General features: G+C 40.2%; 1 protein-coding gene across 8 annotated transcripts in view; it reads right to left on the bottom strand.

Annotated features, from left to right (window-relative positions):
- Positions 1–4,282: 4,282 nt before the first annotated feature.
- Positions 4,283–16,200, bottom strand: part of Cflar (CASP8 and FADD like apoptosis regulator) — a 38,322-nt gene continuing 26,404 nt past the window's right edge. For all 8 annotated transcript variants that reach the window (XM_069995800.1, XM_069995797.1, XM_069995802.1 and 5 more), the window contains 3 exons: positions 15,990–16,071; positions 10,616–11,126; positions 4,283–7,488 (listed from right to left, as the gene is read on the bottom strand). In XM_069995800.1, the coding sequence (XP_069851901.1) occupies positions 7,350–7,488; positions 10,616–11,126; positions 15,990–16,071 (732 nt within the window). In that variant the 3' untranslated portion in view covers positions 4,283–7,349. The remainder of the gene's footprint in view (positions 7,489–10,615; positions 11,127–15,989; positions 16,072–16,200) is intronic.

Here is a 16,200-nt window from a genome sequence, read left to right as displayed (position 1 = left end):
TTGATGGGAAATGTGCTCATTATCTTACCCATGTAATTGTAACCCCTCTGTACAGTATTTTCACAATAAAAAATATATAAATATATAGCTGACTTCAATATTGTATAAAGACATATAGAGGTAAGCACTGTAGTACACACCTGTAATCCCAGCACTTGGGAGGCTGAGAATTGCTAGTTCGAGGCCAGCCTAGGATATATAGTGAGATAAAAAGTATATAGGCATGATCATAGTAATCAAAGACAGTATCATAATATGCCATTTATTTCTAAATTAACAAAGTAGTTGAGTTTAGATACATTAAAGACATAAGACTTATGTTTTTTAGAGTAGCTTTTATTCTTTAAAAATAAAAAAGGGTGGAAGTGGCACTTTAGCTCAAGTGGTAGAGCGCTTGCCTTGAGCTGAAGAGCTGAGGGACAGCACTCAGGCCCAGAGTTCAAGCCCCAAAGCTGACAAAAAATAAAAATTAAAAAGGGTGCTAGTGCTGTTCGCAATAGCTAGGATATGGAAACAACCTAGATGCCCCACCACAGATGAATGGATCCAAAAATTGTGGTATCTATACACAATGGAATATTATGCAGCCATTAGAAATGACAAAATAATGGCATTTGCAGGGAAATGGATGGAGCTAGAAGGAATCATGTTGAGCGAGGTAAGCCAAGAACGAAGAGACAAACAGTACATGGTCTCCCTGATAAGTGGATGATGAATCCAAAATGTTAGGTGATATGACAAAACTAACAGGATTTAAGAAACAAAGAATTCCCACTCATCTGGTTGAACCACTACTAAATATCCCCATGCTGCTGATCACATATATGGTATATAACATATGAGCACCGTTATATATTACAGACTGTGATAGACAATTTGCTCCAGGAAAGTTAGAATGAACTTGTGACTTTAAATGAGCATCATTATTCCACAATACTGTGAATTTCCGGAAATTAAGTAATCACTTAATCACGATCAAAAAAAAAAAAAAGAACCTTGGGGAAGGGAGGGAGGGAGGGGATGGTAGGGGGAAAACAATGGAGGGGGTAACAATGTTCAAGAGGAAGTGGAAGTGTACTCATTACCTCACTCATGTAACTGTAACCCTCTGTATAGTATCTCTACAATAAAAAAATTAAAAAAAAATATTTAAGTACAAAAAAAAAAAAAAAAAGGGTGCTAGTGGCTTACACCTGTAATTCTAGCAACTCAGGAGCCTGAGTAATGAGGATTGCAGTTCAAAGTCAACCTACACAGGAAAGTCTGTAAGACTTTTTTTTTTTTTTTGGGGGGGGGAGGTCATGGGGCTTGCACTCAGGGCTTGGGCTCTGTCCCTGAGCTTTTGTGATCAAGGCTAGTGCTCTACCACTTTGAGACACAGCACCACTTCTGGCTTTCTAGTATAATTGGAGATAAGAACATCAAGGGCTTTCCTGCTGGGCTGGCTTCAAGCTTAGATCCTGACATCTGAGCCTCCTAAGCAGCTAAGATTACAGGCATGAATCACCAAAAAAGTTAGACAGGTGCAGGTAGCTCATGCCTGTAACCCTAGCTACTCAAGAGGCTGGGATTTGAGGATCAGAGTTCAAAGTCATCTGGGGCTGGAAAGTCTGTGAGACTCTTTTTTTTCTTCTCTCTTAAAAAAAATTATTATAAAGGTGATATATAGCTCCAATTAACCACCAAAAAAAAAGTAGAGTTGTAACTCAAGTGGTAGAGTGCTAACCTTGAGCACAAAAGCTATGGACAGCACCCTTGAATTCAAGCCCCAGGACATTCACACATACACACACACACACAAAAAAAAACTATTTCAAAATTAACACAGTAATTGTTTAGATACATTACAGACACTAGACTTTTTTTTACAAGTAGTTTTTATTTGATTCTTTAAAAATAATAAAGGGCTTTGGTGGTAGAGTGCTAGCCTTGAGCAAAAAAGCTCAGGTACAGTGCCCAGGCCCAGAGTCCAGACTGACATGTACGTGTGAATGCACGCATGCACACACAGACACACATATACACACCCAAGTATAATATATAAACTTTAAAATAAAGCAAATGTATATTATTTAAAATGCTATACACTTGTTATCTCAGAACTCAAAGATCAGAAGTTTGGTGACACTGGGGTCGGGGGAGGAAGGAAGGGAGAGAAGGGTGTAAGGAATGAGGAAGGCAAGGAGAGAAAAAAAAGACAGGGAGGGTTGGAGATGTGACTCAGATGGTACAGCAGCTGCCTCTATTCTTTCAACATTGTGAACATCAAATTACAATTACACTACAGTGATCAAAACGGTGTGGTATTGGAGGAATAACATTAATTAATCAATAAAAATAATATCCAGAAATAGAACTATTCAAATACTTTGCAAAAGAACAGTGGTACTTCTGTGTAAGAGTTATTTCAACAAATGGTGTTAGAACAATTAGATGTCTAAAAAAATGAATCTAGGCATAAACCTTACAAATGGAGGAAGGGTAAGCAAATGCCGTCATACATTATGTAAAAAATATACTACGTAACTTGACGATAGGGATGGGAGAGGAAAAATGGGGGCGAACAGTGAAAGAGTTGATATTATATAAAAATGAATTATATAACGAGGGTAGGGCTGGGAGAGGAAAAATGGGGGAGAACAGTTAAAGAGGTGACATTTATCATGATGCGTTGTACTCATAACTGGACTTACAGAACTAAAACCTTTTTGTAGAACTACTTCGTAAACATAACAAAATATATGAATCAAATTTTCAAACTCTGATATTGGTGAAATAACAGGCTAATTAATCAATATAAAATTAAGTGATAACATTAGAAATAGAACTACAAATGCATAAATTTTGCAAAGAAAAAGTGGCAGTTCAATGGAGAAGGGTCATTCCACCAAATGGTGCTAGAATAATTAGACATCTGGACACAGACCTTAAAACTTGCACAAGGGTGGGAAAGTGATTTAGTTGGTAGATTGCTTGCTTTGCATGCATGAGGCAGAAAAAGCTGGAAGTGGTGCTGTGGCTCAAGTGGAGAGCTCTAGCTTTGAGCTGAAGTGCTCAGGAACAACACCCAGGCCCAGAGTTCAGGCCCCACGACCAACAAAAAAACAATACAATACAAACCAAAACAAAACAAAAAAACTTTACCTAGTAAGGAGGCTGATATCTGAGCATCACAGTTCAGAGCCAGCCCAGGCAGGAAAGTCCATGAAACTCTTATCTCCAATAAACCACTTAGAAAACCGGAATGGTGCTATGGCTCAAGTGGTAGAGCGCTAGCCTTGAGCTGAAGAGCTGAGGGACAAAACCTAGGCCCAGAGTTCAAGCTCCACATCTGACAAAAAACAACAACAGAAACAACTTGCACAACATTTAACTTGAACTTGTCCATAAACTTAAGGGTAAAATACGAAACACTACACATTCTAGAAAATAACACAGGCAAAAATATAGATAATGTTGGGTTTAACAATGATTTTTTTGTGTGTTTGTTTTTTGCCAGTCCTGGGTCTTGAATTCAGGGCCTGGGCACTGTCCCTGAGCTGCTTTTTGCTCAAGGCTAGTGCTCTTATCACTTGAGCCAGAGCACCACTTCTGGCTTTTGCTGTGTACTGAGGAACTGAATCCAGGGCTTCATGCATGCTAGGCGAGCACTGTACCACTGAGCCATATTCCCAGCCTTAACAATGATTTCTTAAATACCAAAAGCACAATTCATGAAAGAAATATTACTCTGCACTAAATGTTTGTGCATTTTTCAAAAGCTTTTGAAGAAGTATCTTTTACACTTTTTCTTTATAGAGGACATTACTAAGAAAATGAAAAGAAAAACCAAAGACTGGAAGAAAATATTTGTAAAAATTAACCTGGTAAGAGACTTATATTCAATACATATAAGCAGTCTTTAAAACTCAACACAGCAAATACCATATTGCACCCAATAAATCCAAAATAATAACCAAAGACTGGAAGAAAATATTTGTAAAAATTAACCTGGTAAGAGACTTATATTCAATACATATAAGCAGTCTTTAAAACTCAACACAGCAAATACCATATTGCACCCAATAAATCCAAAATAATAACACCAAATGTTGGCAAGGATATGGACCATGTATGTGTCTAGACACTTAGAAATAATCTTTCAAGTTGTTTTTGTTGTTTGAGGCAATCTCACCGTCCTGCCCTGGCTTGTCCCAGTCACCTTGGCTCAAGAACACATGCAATATTTATCTTTTTATCTGGCTTATTTTGCTTAACATGATGATCTCTTATTCCATTCATATTCTTTTTTTTTTTTTTTTTTGGGTCCAGTCGTGGGGCCTGAACTCTGGGCCTGGGCACTGTCCCTCAGCTCTTCAGCTCAAGGCTAGTGCTCTACCACTTGAGCCACAGCGCCACTTCCAGCTTTTTTCTTTTTGCTTATGTGGTGCTGAGGAATCGAACCCAGGGCCTCAGGCATGCAAGGCAAGTGCTCTACCACTGAGCCACCTTCCCAGCCCCTCCATTCATATTCTTAAAAATGACAATTTCATTTTTATGGCTGAATAATATTCAGTGTATGTGTGTGTGCATGTGTGTGTGCATAAAATCACATTTTATTTGTCCATTTACTAGGTGATGGTCATGAAGGATGATTCCATATCTTGCCTATTGGGAATAGTCTTGCAGTTTCTTACAAAGCTATATATAGGCTTCCCATACAACTCATCAGTGATTCTTGGGCACTCAAGTGTATAGAGAGCTTAACATCTATACACAAAAAGAAATACTTGCACACAAATAGTTATAGAGTTCTATAGCTAAAATTGTAAGCAATCAAGATGCCTATCAATAGGGGAATGGATAAACTATGGTATATATACCTGTGCAATGAAGTAAATTCAGTTATCAAGCCACAAAAAGAACTTCAAATGGACTTAAGTGAAATAAGCCAGTCCAAAAAGGCTAGATATGAATCAAACAGGCAAAACTGTAGAGTTAATTGTGCCAAAGGCTCAAGGGGGAGAAGACAAGGAATAACTAATATGTGGAGGTTAGGGAACACATAGGAAATGGTTTGAATGGAACTGGAGAAGGGTACCAGAGCAGCTTGGTCATTTAGAGTAATACTACTTCTGCTAACACAATATCAGGCTCATGAGGCTCAGCTAAGAATGCAAGTAAAGAAAAACTCAGGAGTCTCCACACATTAAACAAGTAAAATTACTTTTAAAGAAAGAATAATTTTTCTTTTGTGCCAGAACTGAGGGTTGAACTCAGGGCCTTTGGTTAGCTTTTTCACTTCAAGATGGTGTTCTATCACTTGAATCACAGCTCTACTTCTGGATTTTTGCTGGTTAATTGGATTTAAGAATCTCTCAGACTTTTCTGTCTGGGCTGGCTTTAATCTGCAATCCTCACATCACAGCTTCCTGAGTAGCTAGGATTCTAAGTGTAAGCCTCCAGCACCTGGATCTAAAGCAAGAATAATTCTTATGGTATCTGAAAATTATCATTCGCACTCCTTTCAGCCTCACAGCAAAATGTACAAAAACATATACCAACTAAAACTTACCTTAAAAATACTTGGGGGGGTGGGGGAGGTGGTGGAGAGAAGGGATGGTGGAAGAACAACAAGGGAAGGGGTAACAATGCTCAACAAGAAATGTCCTCATTGCCTTACTCATGTGACTGTAACACCTCTGTACAATAAGAAATGTCCTCATTGCCTTACTCATGTGACTGTAACCCCTCTGTACAGCATCTTTACAAGAAAATTAAATTTAAAAAAATACTCAGAGCCTGGGCAATGTCCCTGAGCCTCTTTGCTCAAGGCTCTACCACTTGAGACACATTCTGGCTTTTTCTGAGTAGCTTATTGGATATAAGGGGCTCATGGGCTTTCTGCTTGAGCTGGCTTCTAACCTTGGATCTCAGCCTCTTAAGTAGTTATGATTTACAGGTGTGAGCCACCAGCCCTCCGCCGAGTGTGTGCGTGCGTGCGTGCGTGTGTGTGTGTGTGGGCAGTACTGGAATTGGAAGTCAGGACCTTCCATGTATTAGGCAGGCACGGTACCCTTGAGCCATAGCACTTCCAAAGTGTTTTTTGTTTTTGTTTGTCTCTCTTCCCTTCTTAATTTCTTCTCTCCCTCCCCTGTCCTCCTCTTTCCTTCTTCTTTGTTTTCCTCTTCTCTCCTGTCCTGTTCTCCCCTTTCCTTTCCTCTCCTGTTTTCTCTTTTCATTTCTTCTCTCTTCTTCTCATCTTTCCTCTGCCTTTACTCTCTTGTGAAGATATCACATAGCTTTCTGTCATTTTCAGGACAGAGCCTTAACCAGACATATCTGCTAACAGTTTGATCTTGGATTCTCAGTCTTCAGAACTGTGACAAAATAAGTGTCTGATTAAGCTACCAACTCTATGGCAATTTGGTATTGTCCAAATGAACTAAGCTCCGCTCTGTTTCTCTCAGTCTCTCTGTCTCTGTCTCTGTCTCTGTCTCTCTCTTACTCACTCTCTTTCTCGATCTCACTCTCGCTCTCTTTCTCTGTTTGCCAGTCCTAGGGCTTGAACTCAGAGCCTGGGCACTGTCCCTGAGCTTCTTTTGCTCAAGGCTAGCACTCTACCACAATGCTACATCCAGCCTTTTCTGTTTATGTACTGAGGAATCAAACACAGGGCTTCATGCATGCAAGACAAGCACTCTCTCAGTAAGGCACATTCCCAGCCCTGGACTAAGTTCTTATCTTACATCCAGAAAAAAAAAATGCAAGGCTTGGTTTAAAAAAACCCAAAGCAGCCGGGCGCTGGTGGCTCACGCCTGTAATCCTAGCTACTCAGGAGGCTGAGATCTGAGGATCGCGGTTCAAAGCCAGCCCGGGCAAGAAAGACCGTGAGACTCCTATCTCCAATAAACCACCAGAAAACCGGAAGTGGCGCTGTAGCTCAAGTGGTAGAGCGCTCGCCTTGAGCTGAAGAGCTGAGGGACAACGCCCAGGCCCAGAGTTCAAGCCCCACGACCAACAACAACAAAAAAAAAAACCCAAAGCAAAAATAAATAAATAAATAAAAATATCCATTGTGCATGTGTGTGTGCTTGCACAGATGCTTTAACCTGGGACCTGTGCTCTCACTTGCCTTTTTTGTTTTTCATTTGTTTTTCTTTTTTTTTTCTCAAGACTGATGCTCTATCGCTTGAGCACATCTCCACTTCTGCCTTTTTGCTGGTTAACTGGAGCTAACAGTCTCCTGGATTTGTCTGCCTAGGATGGCTTTCAATGGTGATTCTGTTTTCAGAATTAGGATGTAAATTAGGATTAAAATAATTAGGATTAAAGTCTTGAGCCACTAGCACCTGGCTGGCTTTAGATTTTCATATACAAGACAGGATGAGTTCCTTTCTCAGAGTGTGCTGCAGACTGAGGTGATACTTCTCCTTATCAGAAACTCTGCGGTTCCAATCATATATTTTGTTGGTGAGTTCCACATGGAGATCCACAAGTGGGCGTTTTCTGGAGGAAATGAGAAAGGCAGAGTTTAATGTCATGAAAATACCAAAGTGAAGACAGATTGTCATTAGAGTGACATCAGCCAGCAGATGTGACAGCTCTTTGAAACTGTTCCTTTCTAAATGATTCATAAGCTGATGGGGGATGATCCAAAACAGGTGGCAACACTGCAGCCAGAGGGCCACAGTCTCTTCTCCCCAGGGCAGCCAAATTGTACTCTGAGAACACAAGAGCTAGATAATAACCACCTGGTGTCCTATGCAAATGCTGGAGGGGTATAAAAGCCAATAATACTATGGAGTATCTACCTTGGAACGCATGAGTCACTCTCCTTACAGCTCTCCCCTTCCTGCTGAGTCCACTGGGGAGGGAAAGCTGTGAGATTTGGGCCTATGGCAGGCAGAACTACAATGTATCCACAGTGTATTTGACAAGAGGTTCAAACATTCTAAATTACAATAAAGGGACAGCTGAAAAAAGCTAATTGATTTTGTACTTGAGGTTGATCATGGCTTCATTCAATTTAACTGAAAACTAGGACCCTAATGTTTCCCTTAGGGAAGTATTCCTCCCAATACCCATCAAAACTGTTTACATAGAGGATACATTCTAAAATCCTTAGTGGATGCTTGAAACCACAGAAAGCACTAAATCCTATACTGCACAAACTATGCTTTTTTCCTATGTTTTTTTTAAAATATCTATGATAAAGCGTAATTTATAAATTAGTTATAATTTGTTGCCTACCAACCATGAGGTTCTAGGTTCCTTCCTCACCACTGAGGGAAATACAGGCCAGAAAAAGGGCTGAGAAAGAGCTGGGAAGGTGGCTCAGTGGTAGAGTGCTTGCTTTACATGCATGAGGCCCTGGATTCGATTCCTCAGCACCACATAAGCAGAAAAAGCTGGAGCGTGCTAGCCTTGAGCTGAAAAGCTCAGGGACAGCACCCAGAACGACGAGTTCAGGCCCCATTATTGGCAAAAAAAAAAAAAAAAAAGCTGAGCTAAAGAGATGGAAGAGTTCCCACTATGAAAGCAGTATGAGACCCTAAGTTCAACATAAGTGCTGTCTCTCCAAATGAATATATATGGTTTTGGGAGGGGTGGGGGTATAAAAATATAATTGTCATTATTGTACAGAGGGGTTACCATTTCCTAAGTTGGGCGATGAATATATTTCTTTTTTGGAAAATGTGGCCTAATTTCCCCATAGTTTGATTTTTTTTTTTGGTCGGTCATGGGGCTTGAACTTGGGGCCTGAGTATTGTCCCTGAGCTCTTTTGCTCAATGCTAGCTCTTTGAGCTATAGTGCCACTTCTGGTTTTCTGGTGGTTAATTGGAGATAAGAGTCTCATGGACATTTCTGCCTGGGCTAGCCTCAGATCTCAGCCTTCTGAGTAGCTAGGATTAAAAGCATCAGCCACTGGCACCCAGCTGAATATTTAATTTTTTATTTTTATGTTTATTAATTTACTTGTTATTGACATGTGCAGAGGGATTACCATTACATGTGTCTGGTAATGAGTAAATTTCCTTTATTCCTCATTCTCTCCTAATCCCTTCCTCCCATCTTCAGTGAGGAGTTGTATAATTCACTTTCATCAGTGTCCAGTGAAGGCCACTGCTGCACTTTTTCACTCTTTTCCTTCAAATTCTGTACCCTCCTCCCAACCCTTGTCAAGATGTACACTTGAATACACCATACAGATACAGATATGTATATTTATACAGATATATATACAGATCTGAATATACATATACTGTACATATACATATCTGTAAAGAAGGCAGAATCATCAAAAACTAAAAAGGAAAAAAAGGTTTCTTGTTCCCATACCTTTGAGTTTGTTTCAGTTTGTATATAATTTTATGTAACTATGAAAAGGCATGTAGGCACCTTTGTGCTTTTCTCCTAAGAGTATATATCCTATATACTATATCATATCCCAGTGTATTTTAGATCTTATATCCACATATCAGCGTGAACATGTGTGGATTGTCCCTCTGAGCTTGGCTGACCCATGATTTGTTCTAGTTCCATCCATTTCCCTGTAAATGACATTATTTTGTTCTTTCTTTTTTTGTCAGTTGTGGGGCCTGAACTCTGGGCCTGGGCACTCTCCCTCAGCTCTTCAGCTCAAGGCTAGCACTCTACCACTTGAGCCACTGCGCCACTTCCAGCTTTTTCTGCTGTGATACTGAGGAATTGAACCCAGGGGCTCATGCATGCAAGGCAAGCACTCTACCACTGAGCCACCTTCTAAGCCCCTATTTTATTCTTTCTAATGGTTGTACAAAGTTCCATTGTGTATAGGTGCCACACTTTTTGGATCTACTCATCTACTGTAGGGCACCTGGGCTGTTTGCATATCTTGGCTATTATGACTAGCACACCAATGACCATGGGTATGCAGGTGGCTTTATCATATCCTGGCTCCTATGCTCAAGGTAGATGCCCAGGGGTGGTATGGCTAGGTTGTAGGAAAGGTCTATGTTTAGTTTTCTGAAGAACCTCCAGACTGCTTTTCAGAGTGGTTGTACCAGTTTACATTCCTACCAACAGTGTAGTAGGGTTCCTTTTCCCCCACATCCCCACTAAATTGTTGTTGGCCAATCTAACTGGGGTATGATAGACTCTTAGAGTTGTTGATTTGCATTTCCTTTATGGCCATGGATGTAGATATTGCTTTTATAAGAAAAAACATGTATAATTTCTTAGTTTTGAAGAAATATATCCAAAGTGTTCATAAAATGTGCTAGGTCTGGGCTGGGAAGGTAGCTCAGTGGTAGAGTGCTTGCCTTGCATGCAAGAGACCCTGGGTTCGATTCCTCAGCACCACATAAGAAAAAAAAGCCGGAAGTGGCGCTGTGTCTCAAGTGGTAGAGCACTAGCCTTGAGCTGAAGAGCTGAGGGACAGCACCCAGGCCCAGAGTTCAGGCCCCACGACCGGACCAAAAAAAAAAAAAAAATGTGCTAGGTCTAGGTCACATCCTTAGGAAACCTCAATAAGGAAGCAAAACTTTTTCTGCTCTGTGAAGAGCACCAAATTAGAGCATAGCTATAATCCCCATTTTGATAGCAGGACAATAAAAAAGTGGTCCAGGATCATCTACCTCCCAGGTGGCTTACCTTCCTTGCTCCAGCTGCTGGGAGAGATTCTGCAGGTATACCGAGTGTGAGCTGAAAGTCTCTTCCAAATGAGACACATCTGCTCTACACAGACTCCAGAATATGTCAGCTTCTTGGTGAACCATGTAGGGCTCAGGATTCAGGACCTTGGATTCCACGTTGTTCATTGCTGGGCCATCCACCTCCAGGACGCTGCTGTCTTCCAGCTGGCCCTCCAACACCTCATAGTTCTGAATGAAGAAGAGCTTCGGTTTCCCTATGAGGTAAGGGCATGCGTCTCCTGTGAACGTCCTCCTGATCTGATCCAAGGAAAGCCCTGAGTGAGTCTGGTCCACACCAAACACACTCTGGGAGCTTCCTCGGCTCACCAGGATACAGACAAAGCTGTCATAGTCTTGGTGTTGGGGCATACAGGCCATTCTGTGCAGTGCTTGGGATATATCTTCTGCTTGAAGATAGGATAAACACTCGACTTTATAACCCAAGGATGTGAAGGCACGTTGAAGATCTTCTGGAGAAAACAAGTAGGGAAAACAACACAGAAATTAGAAAAGCCCAAGAGGAACTGGGTAGAAATCTTATGCATAGTTTAGTCTCTGTTACTTACACCTTGGTGAATGAATTACCAACAAGTGATCCTCCAATCCCACTCAAACCTGTGGTTGGTCCCCTTATCTCATCAGAAAATCAGAAATGCTGTAATAATTAGTATATGCCTAGGATAGTCATAGCAAAGGATCACTATAGCTCAATAGCTATGTATATATGACCATATAAAATGATAAAATGAACTCCAAGATATGGAAACAAGAATCTTTTTAGCGTACTGTTTGCAGTTATTTCTTTGTCCTCCCCCCACAACCCCCCTTTATTCCCTGTGCTCACTGCTTTTTATTTTGTCTTGTAAATAGGTTTATCTGATTAGGAGTAAGGAAGGGAAACCACCAAAACAGTGGGACAAAGGGTGAATCTAGCCATACTCACTAGACATTAGTTGGAAATGAACTTTACAACTTGCCGGGAGGAGAGTCAAGGGGGAAGGAAAGCGAGAGAAAACCAGGGAGGGGGTAACACTGAAAGAAATCCTCATTACCTTACTTATGTAACCCCTCTGTACATCACCTTTACAATTAAAAAAAAGGCAACAACAACAAAAAAGAAAATCTGAAATGGAACAATCCAGCTATGGCGCTCCTATATTTCTGACCCAAAGGGAACTGTGGGAGATATAAAGCAATTAATATTGTTTTAAGCAATTCAACTTTGGAGTATTCCTGCACATCATTAGAAAGAAAATTCATATAAGATCCTTTGACCTTATCAGTAAAAAGAAATAAGCAGACTTAAGAGTGTACTTAAGTTAATTACTTTTCTTCTTTATCTGGCACACAGTTAATGGTCACAAAATGGATTATTATATCCTTTAAGAATGAAAAGATACAAACAACCTAACCAATATTCTTTAGCCTACAATCTATAAACACCATTACTAAAAAAAATGGGGCCATTATTCACAGGTTGCTAATAAACTACTAAACTTCATGTGGTAGAAAGGCCCAGCCTTAGTGGCCTAAGAAATCTCCCCAGAGTGTGAACAAGACCCCAGTGCCCAGAACTGGCCGTGCATTGGATAGGAGGACAGTGACAGAACCTAGACAAATATTATTTCACACCAGTTTCAGAACTCACAGGTCACTTGTCATGGAGTCTTCCCTCCTCTAGGGGTGGAAGCAAACAGGGAAACATCAGATCCCAAGCTCTGTTTCCTTGTTATGAGACTGCTTCAACTTTTCACTGATATTATCAGCAGGGATAGGACAAACTTAGGGTGGTGCCTTCAACTCCTTCCTTTATCTGGGCTCATTCTTAAGTGCATTCATTAGATAGTTGCACAGTACAGATGTAAAAGAGAATCAGCCCCACAAGATCTGAGATTAGGTCCTGTTCATCCACCTCTTTCTAACCTTGCAGGATCTTAACACAGGTGTGACCTACATTAACAGAGGAGTTAGAAGGGGATGAGAATCTGAGGTCTGATATAGAAAATTCTTAATTATAGAACAGGAATGAAAGACAAAAGACAGAAATTAAACCAAAAACATGCAGGTCCCAAATGCTTCAAATAAGTACAAGAACACCATATTAGAGGTGCTGTGGGAGAAAACAGAGAATCAATTTAGCATCACTGGCAAGACAAAGTCCTTATAGCTGATGCTTTCCATTAATAATTCATTTTCCTCAGATGATAGGTAAAGATGGGTAGGGACACACTAGTGTACATTTGCTAACTGGGCCAGCAAAAGCATGTGTTCAGCCCAGCCTACTTCATAGTGATGTATGATGACAGTGTGACGTTGAGTAAGTTATAGCCTCTGATCAGTCATACTAGAATAGAATTCATACTAGTACCTAAACTGAGTTCTTCAAAAGGTAGCTGTAAAGAGTCAATGATATTCGTGTAAAGATGCTTACAAATTGAGAGTATTTATTCAAGACATAAGATTCATATTAAAGATGAAAAAGGCAGCCATTTCAAACTTTGAATTAGGGACCTTGTAGCACATCTCTTCATAGAAGCTACCTCTTAAGACCCAAAGGGAGGTGTCAATCTTCTAAGCTAAAACAATGGACTGAGGACAGACAGATCTGTGTCCACTTAATTACTGTGCCTCTGCCCACAAGGCCTTAACTGTATAAATGACAACTGCTCCTTAGAAAAGACTTCTTGAATTTTGGCTTTCTTCTAGCTTGCAGTCAGTATAAGGCTGCTAGTGGAAAGGCCACGGTCAGTACTACTCACAGATTTAGGAACTATCAATATGGAAAGTGTCATGATTGCATTAATCTAGAATTCATTTAGATTAAGTGAGGGCATACCTATTTTGACTTGTTCTATGAAAAGGGTCCATTAGAATAAACATATAGGATAGAAAAGAATTGTCCCACCAGTGTATTTAGTTACGTATCAAGTACCTTTAATAAGACAGGTTCTAATTAGTGTAAGGTATGTGAATAGAACACAAGATAAATAAATGTGTGTGTCTTTCTAAATTCTAAAACCCTCTAAAGTCTGAAATACAAGAGTCTTCAACAAAGGATATTCTGGACTTTAAAAAGTATGGGCTTGCAACATCTGAGTAACTCTGATTTAAGTGGAAATTCTATTAATGAGACTAGACTTTCAAGTGAACAACTGCTTAGGCCCAGTGGAAAACAATGCCCAGAAAACCAAGAGCATCATTATAGATTCCTGGTCCTTTGCTCCTAGGAAGAAACCCTCCTTAATGGTACATTATTCCCATGAGAACAAGGAGTAGGCCCTCAACTCCCTTGGCCCTCAAGTTGGCCAGAAGCATGTGGCTACTGTCTGAGTGAAGCATTTCTCCAACTTTTGATATCACTTGACATTCATAATTTATAAACAGAATGAGACAATAATGTTTGCTGGAAATTAGCTCATGGTTACAATGTGCTAGGAACTGTTCTAAGCCCTTTATGAATAGAAAACTCACTCATTCCACTCCGCCCCCACTCTGTGACAGGTCCTGTTACCAACCCACTTTACAGCAGAGAAACAGTCTTAAAGAGACTAGGAAAGTTGTCCAAGGCTACAAGCTAGGACATGGCAGAGCCATGATTCAAACCTACCCAGTTACATTACAGGACCCAGTTCCAATCATGCTGCTTTAATGCAGAGATATACAAATAGGCATATAGTCCCTTTCCCATAGAGACCCATATCCAACCAGGGAAGCAAGCTCAGGGGTAGATTTAGGTACAATAACTTTTAAATTCAAACAGAAATTGATTTTTATCTTGATTCTCTTTCTGCAATAGATATGTGTATAAGAGTATCCACTGATGTTGGGAATTTTTCTGTTGAATAAAACAAGGCTAATAACAGAAGTAGAAAACAATTACATAGGAAGTGACTCACAGAAAAGATACTTGTTTGGTTTTGTTTCAGGACAGTGCTTGAACTCCTCTAGCCCTCTCTTGGGCTTTTTTGCCAAGGTTGGTACTCTACCAACTAAGTCATACCTCTACTTCTAGCCTTTTTCCAGTTAACTGAAAGTAAGAATCTCAGAGACTTTTCTGTCAGGGCTGGCTTAAACCCTAATCCTCAGATCTCAGCCTCCCAAACAGCTAGGATTACAGGCATGAATGGTCAGTGCCTGCTTTAATAGCTAAAAAGGAAAATACAACTTTCTATCCCCGAAGAAACAGCACTTTTCACATCTAAACAAAAACATGGGATATAAGAAAATATCTTATCTGACATGCTGGGAAATTCAGTTTCATATTTGCTAATTTGACATTATGTTATACTTTTAAGTGAGCTTCAAAGATTGTCCTAACTCATGCTAAGAGAACGTTGAGAAGCTGGAAAGCTAGAATTATCCTCTCAAGGGAAGATAAATAATTAGAGGAACGCTATTCCACTTACCCAGAAGCTTCTCATTCTCTTTGTGTGTGTGTGTGTGTGTGTGTGTCTGGTCGTGGGGCCTGAACTCTGGGCCTGGGCACTGTCCCTCAGCTTTTCAGCTCAAGGCTAGTGCTCTACCACTTGAGCCACAGCACCACTTCTGGCTTTTTTGCTTATGTGGTGCTGGGAATCGAACCCAGGGTCTCAGGCATGCAAGGCAAGCGCTCTACCACTGAGCCAACTTCCCAGCCCCTCTCATTCTCTTTTGATGTGCCACTAATGATTCAGTTTGAGTCAGACATCTCACAATAACTGAACAGAAGAATTCAGATCTAAATGATGGTGACACACAGGCAGACCAACCACTAAGTATAGGATGACAGACCCAAGTAACACATGGCTCAGATCATCTTAATATCTCTAAGAAAACCTTTTCATACTTGGTGAAATAATCGAATCTAATAATTTTGGAAATCAGATTATCTTCTAATATAAATGTTTCCTGGATCCCAGAATTGTTCCCTGCTACAGCATCCGGGTTGGAAAGGCAAAATTAAAGTATACCAACTTTTTCACAGTTTTATCTGTTTGAGTAGATCATGCTATGTGTTCTCCAAGTTTATTCCATTTTTCTTCTGATACATAGCTAGACTAATTTACCCATGTCCACTACAGTTAGCTGGAGCCACATACTTGAGTTTTAAGCAACAGAATGTAGGTAGAAATGATACCTATCACTTTCATGTCTCAGAAGATGGTGGAGCCACTCAGTGGTCCAAAGTTCCCCAGCCCAATCCAATTTAGACTATGACATGAGTGAGAAAAAAATGTCAGTCTAGTGTGCTTTGTTATGGCAGCGAGTGTTGATTATACTGATGAATCCAATGTATTTGTGTTTTTCATGATCTCACTGTAGGGCATCAGTTAATCTATAGCTTCCATACTTACCTGTATCATTACCAGTGCAATTGATTATCAAACAAATTCCCAGGGGCTTGCTCTGCATTCTGTATCTTTCTTGAGTCTTGGGCTGGAAAGAAAAAGACTATTAGAATCACTCTGAATATTGTTCTCTTCCATAAGTCCCCCTCCTACAACACTCTTCTTTTGGATTTCCTTAAATATCACGTTGGCAGATGAGTCACTCAATAGCTACTGC

This window comes from Dipodomys merriami, unplaced genomic scaffold (genome assembly GCF_024711535.1).
Source record: "Dipodomys merriami isolate MVZ:Mamm:240054 unplaced genomic scaffold, mDipMer1.0.p SCAF_49, whole genome shotgun sequence".
Lineage (NCBI taxonomy): Eukaryota > Metazoa > Chordata > Mammalia > Rodentia > Heteromyidae > Dipodomys > Dipodomys merriami.
Note: the sequence above shows the minus strand (reverse complement) of the source record. Positions and strands in the feature narration are given on the sequence as shown.